This window comes from Melospiza melodia, chromosome 2 (assembly GCF_035770615.1).
Source record: "Melospiza melodia melodia isolate bMelMel2 chromosome 2, bMelMel2.pri, whole genome shotgun sequence".
Lineage (NCBI taxonomy): Eukaryota > Metazoa > Chordata > Aves > Passeriformes > Passerellidae > Melospiza > Melospiza melodia.
This window is the reverse complement of record NC_086195.1, coordinates 96411409-96420067: the sequence shown is the minus strand read 5'-3', so window position 1 is coordinate 96420067 and position 8659 is coordinate 96411409. Positions and strand designations below refer to the sequence as shown.

Below are 8659 nucleotides of genomic sequence, written 5' to 3'. Positions count from 1 at the left end.
TGTTTTGCTGTGCTCTATGTTTTTAGTGCCTAGCTGAGAAGAAATGCCTGCACACTGTGCTTGCCACTGCGCATGGAGACACTTAAGGTGGTCTTCAGGCCCTGTGATTTAGTGAGTTCCAACTCCCACACAAACATTACCTCTGCAAAGGGCAGCTCCACTGTGCTTGAGAGTCCCAGCACTCAAGCTTTCAGCAGTAGCCTGGATTCAGACCATTGAGCACTTTCAGGCTAAAGATGGACATGTAAAATTCTATTTGAGATATTGCAAATAGACAGTGTAAGTAATGCTGGGGAGGTTAGCAATCCTTTTGATAGTCCAACATGATAAATGAATGTGTAATTGGTCTTGCGCTATCTAAAGCTTCCTGAGTTCTGATGATTTCACATCTAGTTCTATGGCAGGCTTATAGTCTAGCCAATAGTGACTGGAGACCATAAAATGAAAACACATAATTTTCTGCCGCAAAGGACCTTTGAGTTCTTAGCCAGCAGCAAATTGTAGTTGCTGCTTTAATTCAGCAGGACACTCTCTCCACCAATCAAACGCTTACAATGCCTTCAAAAACATGACTTTCATTTCGCGCAGGAACAAGCTGCTCAATTCACCAAGGCTCTGTGCCAGTGCAGCTGTTAATTCTCGATTTGCCTGCTGACACTCACAGCACAACACAGATTCTCAGAATGGTTTGAGTTAGAAGCAAATTTAACTAATCTTAGTTCCAATCCCCCCGTCCAAGAGCAGGGATGGCACTCTGATCAGGTTGATCAGGGCCCCATCCAATCTGGCCTCGAACATGTCCAGGGATAGGGCACCCGCAGGTTCTTTGGGCAACTTTTTCCAGTGCCTCACCACTCTCAGAGTAAACAATTTCTGCCTTAACACCTCATTTAAATCTGTCCTCTTTTAGTTCAAAACTGCTCCCCTTGTTCGATGACTATCGGCCGGTGTAAAAAGTCGCTCTCCGTCCGCTTTCTACAGACGAAGAACAAGCCGAGTTTATTTTCATTTTTAATATCTTTTTTCCCGCCTTAGTTTCCAGACGGGTCTACCTTCTTTCCCTCGTCCCAGCGCTGCCCGTGCGAGCACACACAAACCCGACATGCCCGCTCTCCGCTGTGGCCGCGCTGCTGGGCTCGGCACAGCGGCCACTGCCCTCCCTGCCCGCTGTGCTCTCTGCCTGATGCCCGATGCGCTCCGTGCCCGCTGCGCTCCCTGCCCGCTGCGCTCCCTGCCCGCCGCCCGCTTCCCTCCCTGCCCGTTGTGCTCCCTGCCCGCTTCCCTCCGTGCCCGATGCTCGCTGCGCTCCCTGCCCGCTGGGCTCCCATCCCGCGGCGCTCCCCGCCCGCTGCCCGCGGCGCTGCCGCAGCCTCCGCGGACGCGCCCCCGCGTCTGGCCCGCCCGCCCCCCTCCCGGCCGAGCCCGTGCCTGCTCCCCCGCTCCGGCCCTTCCCGCGGCGGAGGGGGAGTGTCCTGGGCGGCGCGCACATCCCAGCCCAGCCCAGCCCAGCGCGGCGGCGGCGGCGGCGGCGGCAGCGCGGGGGAATGGGCAGCGGCGGGGAGCAGGAGCGCCGGGCGGGCGGCGGAGCGGGCGGGCTGCCGGGGCGCAGCCGGCGGCGGCAGCGGTGGCCGGGCATGGGGCCCCCGGGCGGTCGCGGCAGCTCCGGCGCCCGCGGCAGCCTGCAGGTGAGGGCCGGGCGGAGGGAGGGGGGACGCGCCGCGTCCGGCCACCCGAGCCCGACTTCGCACGCAGCAGCGAAATTGGCAACAAATTGGCTGAAAAGGACCAAAAAAACAGCCAAACAAACCAGACCGTGTATGCGTGGATATGTTTGTTGGGTCTTTTTCTCTCCAAAGGTCGGGGCAGCCGCGAAAAGTTTATATTTGTTGCTGCTGCCGGGTTGTGGCAAAGAGCCGCGGAAAAGCGAATGGGTGATTAGAAAGAAGGGAAGGGAAAAAATTTCCTCCGTGGAGAAGATGCCTGAAGTTACTTTCGGGGAGCTCCGTTCCATCTGTGTGCAGCGGGCGACACGCTCGCCAGCGCGGCCAACTTGCTCCGCGCAGCCCCTCCGCTCCGCGGCTTCTGCGCAGCCCGCGGTGTCCGCCGGCAGCAGAGGGACCCGCGGGGGTGGCCGGGGACCCGTCACGGCGGGGCTGGAGCCGCCGGCTCCGCGGCCGCGGGAGGCAGGGACCCCCCTCCCGGAGCGCAGCTCCTCCGCCGGGACCCCCGCGGGCTCCGCGGAGCCTCCCGCTGCACCGCGGGACCCGTGAACATGCGGGAAAAACAGCTTTCGGGACGGGCATGGGGGTAGGAGCAGCGAGGGACGCCTTCCGTATTTCTGCTGGGGAAGGGAAAGGGGGCGAGCAGATGTTTGGGGATGTGCAAGGGGATGCCCCGGTTTGGGATGCGCTTGTTGTTGGGAGGAAAGGTGCCGCTGGTGAGACGCGGCTTGGGGCGGGGGCGAGAGGGAAAATGGCACGTCGGGGCGCAAGTGCTGCTGGGGGGCGGGGGGAGGCAGGGTGCCCCCGGGCCATCCTGGCACTGCGTAGTTGCTGTGGGGAATGCAGCTGGTGTTGCCTGGAGGGTACAGATGGTGATGCCCTGGAAGTAGCTGCTGTACTGGGAGGATGGTGGGGAGAGGGAGGATGGCTTCATGTTGCAGATGAAGCGCTCGCTAGTCGAAGTGGCAGTGGGGGAGGCAGTGGGCGGGGGGAAGCGCCAGCCCTTCCTTACACCCCTGTGCTTCTCTCTTCTCAGCACTTGCTCCTCTTTCTGCTCTTCGTTGGGCCTTTCAACTGCTTTGCCAGTTACAGCCGCGCCACTGAGCTCTTCTACAGCCTCAACGAGGGGCTGCCTGCTGGGGTGCTCATCGGCAGCCTGGCCCGTGACCTGCGGCTCCCAACGGCTGGCGGCCAGCAAGCTGCGTCTCTGCAGCCCCCGCTCTCCTTCACCCTGGCCTCCCATGGCTTGGGGGGACAGTATGTGCAGCTGGACAACCGCTCCGGAGAGCTGCACACCTCGGCGGTGGAGATAGACCGGGAAGCTCTATGTGTGGAAAGCAGTGGGGCCACCATCTTCGGGGGATCGGCTGCTGTCTCTTCCTCCCCGTCACCAGAGTCATGCCTACTGCTGCTGGATGTGCTGGTACTGCCGCAGGAGTACTTTCGCCTGGTGAAGGTAAAAATTGCTATCCGTGATGTCAACGACAACGCGCCCCGCTTCCCTGTGCCCCACATCCGCCTCTGGGTGCCTGAGAATGCGCCTGTGAACACCCGCCTGGCCATCGAGCACCCCGCCCTCGACCCTGACATGGGCACCAATGGTGTCCAGACCTACCGCCTGCGAGATAACTATGGTGTCTTCACCCTGGACGTGGAGGAGAACGAGAACGGGGAGAGGACTCCCTACCTGATTGTTATGGGGGCACTGGACAGGGAGACGCAGGACGAGTATGTGACAGTCATCGTCGCTGAGGATGGGGGGACTCCTCCGCTCGTGGGCAGCGCCACCCTCACTATCGGCATCAGTGACATCAATGACAACTGCCCCCAGTTCAATGACTCGCAGCTCAACGTCACTCTCTATGGGAATTCCAGCCTAGGGACACACGTGGCTACTGTCCACGCTGTGGACATGGACCTTGGATCCAATGCCCAGATCACCTACTCCTACAGCCAGAAGGTCCCCCAGCCATCCAGAGACTTGTTCCATCTGAATGAAAGCACAGGAGTCATCACACTCTCCACTAAGGTTGATGGGGACACTCCAAGGCTGCACAGGCTGATCATACTGGGCAACGGTCCTGGCTGTATTCCTGCCGTGATCACGGTGCTGGTGACCATCATCAAAGTCATGATGAGGCCCCCTGAAGTTGTTCCTCGTTTCATAGCTAACGAGGTGGAAGGGGTGGTCTACTTAAAGGAACTTGAGCCTATCAACACACCCATAGCATTTTTTACTATCAAAGACCCCGATGAAAAGTACAAAGTCAGTTGCTATTTGGACGGTGATGGGCCTTTCAGGCTTTCACCGTACAAGCCATACAACAATGAATACCTGTTGGAGACCACAAAGCCTTTGGACTTTGAGACACAGCAGCTGTATGAAATCTCTGTAGTTGCATGGAACTCTGAAGGATTTCATGTTAAGAAAGTTGTCAAAGTACAGGTTCTGGATGACAACGACAATTCACCGGTTTTCTCTGAACAGCTGATAGAATTGTCCATTGAGGAGAACAATGTTCCCAATGCTTTTTTGACCAAACTGCATGCTACTGATGCTGACAGTGGAGAAAGAGGGCAAGTGTCCTATTTCTTAGGACCTGATGCCCCTTCCTATTTTGCTTTAGATAAAACCACAGGAGTTCTTACAGTTTCCACCCAACTGGACAGAGAAGAAAAAGAGAAATACAGATATACTGTCAAAGCAGTAGATTCTGGATTCCCTCCGAGAGAATCAATAGCAACTGTCACCATCACTGTATTGGATAAAAATGATAACAGTCCAAGATTTATCAATAAAGATTTCAGCTTTTTTGTGCCAGAAAACTTTCCAGGCTTTGGTGAAATTGGAGTTATAAGTGTCACAGATGCTGATGCAGGGCAAAATGGATGGGTTGCCCTTTCAGTTCTGAACGGAAGTGATATTTTTGTTATAGATACTGGAAAAGGAGTTTTGAGAGCTAAAGTCTCCCTAGACAGGGAGCAGCAAAGCTCCTACGTTCTGTGGATTGAAGCAGTTGATGGCGGTGATCCTGCCCTGTCTTCTACAGCAAAAATAACTATCCTTCTTCTGGACATAAATGACAACCCTCCTTTGGTCTTGTTCCCTCAGTCTAACATGTCTTACTTGTTAGTCCTTCCCTCTACCCTTCCTGGCTCTCCCATCACTGAGGTCTATGCTGTCGATAAGGACACCGGCATGAATGCAGTCATAGCTTACAGTATCATAGGAAGGAGAGGCCCTCGACCCGAGTCGTTTAGGATTGACCCCAAAACTGGTAACATCACCTTGGAAGAGTCACTGATGCAGAATGACTATGGCCTCTATCGGCTGCTTGTGAAAGTCAGTGACCACGGCTACCCAGAGCCTCTCCACTCCACCGTCATGGTGAACCTTTTTGTGAATGACACCGTCAGCAATGAGAGCTACATCGAGAGCTTGTTAAGGAAGGAGCCTGATATCAGTGTGGAGGAAAAGCAGCCACAAATATCCATAGAGCCTACACATAAAAAAATGGAGTCAGCATCCTGCATGCCTACCTTGGTAGCTCTTTCAATAATAAGCTTGGGTTCGATTGCTTTAGTAACGGGGATGGGAATTTACATTTGTCTGAGAAAAGGGAAAAAGCATCACAGAGCAGATGAAAACTTGGAAGTACAAATCCCCTTAAATGGAAGAATTAACCTGCACATGTTGGAGAAGAAACCAGTGGAGATTTCTAACATCTGATGTTTCTTTGTGTATAAGTCCAACATTTGAAAAACCCTGGAGGACACTAAAACACCTAGCTGTAGGTTGTATTGACAGAGGTTGCAATGAAGGACTGCTAATTTATAACTTAATATTATAATTGTAAATAGCTGTTTACAGTTTTTTAAATTCAATTTCAGTGTACAGCTTTTTTATGAAACGTTAGTAACTAACAGCTAGCACCCTGACTATAAAAACATGGACATCATTTCCAGCTTTCATAAATCAATAAGATCAGTGAACATAAAAAGGGTGAAGGTAAGATGATTCTTTTAAACTCAAGTTTTAAAAGTATTTTTAACCACGAGAGGGCATCAAATGCTCCTGAGCAGGGAACTGTTCAAGGTACTGTCCATGAGATAAACAGAATATATTTTAAGTATATTGATTTTAATATAAAATACCTATTGGCATACAGACATTTAACCATTACAAAAAAAAAAAAAAAAAAAAAAAAAAAAGAAATGTCTGTCCCAATGTATGTATAATAAAAAGAATAAATATGTTAAAATGCACTAGTAATGAAAACCAGAATGTTTATTACCTCACAAGTAAAGCTTATACAGTAGGGTAGAAGAGGCATTAACAAGAAGTGCAATTCCTGTTGAGCAAGAATGCAAGATATTGTTATGAGAATCTGAACTGCTGTGACATATCATTCATTTTTCTCCAGATTCCACTCTCATTACCATTTCCTCCAGCAATCTGCTGGTCATTTTTATGGAAAAATTATATTTAATATTTCCTAAAGCAAATAATGACAGAGCCCCATCCTCATCCTCATAAACATGCCAGATGCAAGGAAGCAAGGGAATGGCTAAATCCTTAGTTGTCACAAACATCGTGGTGGTATTTTTTTGTACTTTGAGCAATCTGTCAATAGTACTCCATCAGTTGGGTTGTGCAGTAGATTTTTGTATGTGTTACTTCTGAATCTGATCTGCCAGATGAAAACAAAAATCACTTCACATTCTAAGGAATTGTAGGACTTTTTTTATTCTGACTGTTGCTCCTTTCTGGATTGGTATTTCATGTGAAAGATCTTGTTTCTGATTTTTGGCGACCATTCCTGGCTCCTTTTCATTGGCTTTAATTTTGGATTAGATCCAGAATCTAACTTGTAAGACTGGTGGCATATTTTCTTGATAATTTATTCTTTGCTGTATCCTCTGCAACAAAGCAGCAAATTTATCAGTGATGTATTACTTTCACTTCATTTTAAGAGCTAAGAACTATCTTTTGTATAATGAATGCATCAAATTTCTCTGTGTGAACAAGATAAATTAGTGTTATGCTTAAAAATTATTATTTTGATTTCTCGCATCATATGTCTGTAATGTACCAAAAGTGTTTATATGTCTGCAAATTAAAGCTATATATTTTCATAATAACTTATTCTCTCTGTCCTAGAATTGTAATTATAAAGCTAAATAATATTTCAGTTGTAAGAAATGCATTTTTCACAAGTTCTTAGGTGCTGGCTATCTTGTATGACATAATACTTTCACAAATTAGTACGTTTCTAAATCATTAATGACAGTTTATGCTGTGCTTCTTGAAATCACCAGCAAAGGCAACTGTATGTCAGCTGCTGTAAGTGGTGAGGCAGCTCATACCTGTTCTGAAAGTAGGGAATGCAATTTGAGGCAGTTTTTGATTTTTCTCTCTGTGACTGGCACATTACCTTGAACCTACTGAAATGTTAGGGTTTCTAATAGATACTGGTTGTACTTAGTCAAAGTAAAAATACTAGCATGATACCCATAATTTTGCCATCCTGGCTATAGGAATTTTTTTTTTTCAGGTTAGAATATTTTCTGTGTGGGCATGATTTGATAGCTATGTTTCATAAAATTTAATTCAGCCTGTCAGAGCTTTGTGGTCAATCACCTCTTTTCCTTTATTTTCATCTTATCAAAATATAAAAATGATATTTATCCCTGAAATGCATTTGGCAGAAAAAGACTTTGTTTCTTATCTCTGAAGAAAAATTACATTATATATTTGGAAACAGCTTCAGTATTACCGATACTGTGTATTGCTGTGGTGGTGAAGCTAGATCCTCTGCATTTTTCTCTTCAGTAAGGAGGCAAGGTAACTGAAAGACAGGATTCTTTTCATTGCTCTTCTCTTATTTCAATTAGCAGTCCAATATATTCTCAAGACAGTTTAAACAGGAGCAAACCCAAGACGTAAGAAATGCAATTAAAAAATAATCCTGATCCTTCAGTGGGTGTTCATATAACACTGGGCAGATGCTTTTATTCAGGTTTGACAAAGACTGACATAGTCTTGACCCTGTTTGATTAAGCTTTGGTTAAACATGCTGTTCTTGTTGCCTTTTCTTTTTTGTTTGTTTGTTTAGATGAAGCGTGTTCCTAATGTGCAATAAAATGCAATGTTGCGAGCCTGTTAAAGCCAAAGTACTGCTCGTGAAGCATTTCACTCATGATTTTCTTCACATTTAAAGAAAATGGGTTTAAAATCACACCTTCAGCCGTACCAACACTTACTTGTGCAAAGGAATTTATACTGAATAAGACCTTGTGGAGTACATTTTCTGCCTTCTGGGAGTAGTTTTTCTATGGGTGATGTCACTGAAAATGGCAAAATACACAGTGAACTGGATTTTTTACTCCATATTTTGTGTTACTTAAAAAAACATACACCTATTAACATCAAGCATGAGAGGTAAACCTGCAATGTTGAGCATAAAAATGGTTTAAAAACCAACAAAACAGGAGTCTTACATTTGTAGAACCTGGGAATTTCTTCCTAAAAAATACTCTTTCTCAGCTGTAAAATTCTTGATACTGTCAGTATAGCAAATATTTCTGTGATGTTTCTGTTTTCAAACTATCCCTTACTGAAATTCCTTTCACATGAAAACACATTTTTAATGAGTACAACTGAAGTAAATTAGACTCAGATATAAAAGGCCTATTTTATTACCACCTTGTGCAGTACACTTGCCAAAATATATGCAAATCTTGTTGAGACTGGTAGTTGAGCTGGCACAAAAATAAATGTCTCATTCATTTACAGTATCCACTGATCAATCTTAGAGTGGGTGCCCTTTGTTCATTTTTATAAAAAATGCAATTGTCCTAAGTTTTGTGTTGCCAAAGTCTCCTGAACTTGCTATGCAAACACTTTTTCATTAGAATTAACAAATTTAAAAATGAAA

At 47.2% G+C, this 8659-nt stretch overlaps 1 protein-coding gene across 1 annotated transcript; it reads left to right on the top strand.

Moving 5' to 3' along the window:
- Positions 1-1625: 1625 nt before the first annotated feature.
- Positions 1626-6860, top strand: PCDH20 (protocadherin 20). Its single transcript, XM_063149400.1, has 2 exons — positions 1626-1685; positions 2758-6860. Exons 1-2 carry the CDS (start codon positions 1635-1637, stop codon positions 5449-5451), a joined length of 2745 nt encoding a protein of 914 aa, XP_063005470.1. The 5' UTR covers positions 1626-1634; the 3' UTR covers positions 5452-6860.
- The last annotated feature ends 1799 nt before the right edge of the window (positions 6861-8659 follow it).

What these genes read in the sequence shown, in the direction of transcription:
- PCDH20 (XM_063149400.1), top strand. Translation starts at nt 1,635, where the DNA reads ATGGGGCCCCCGGGCGGTCGCGGCAGCTCCGGCGCCCGCGGCAGCCTG. An exon ending in GCGCCCGCGGCAGCCTGCAG is followed by an intron (nt 1,686 to 2,757) that starts GTGAGGGCCGGG and finishes CTCTCTTCTCAG; the next exon opens with CACTTGCTCCTCTTTCTGCT.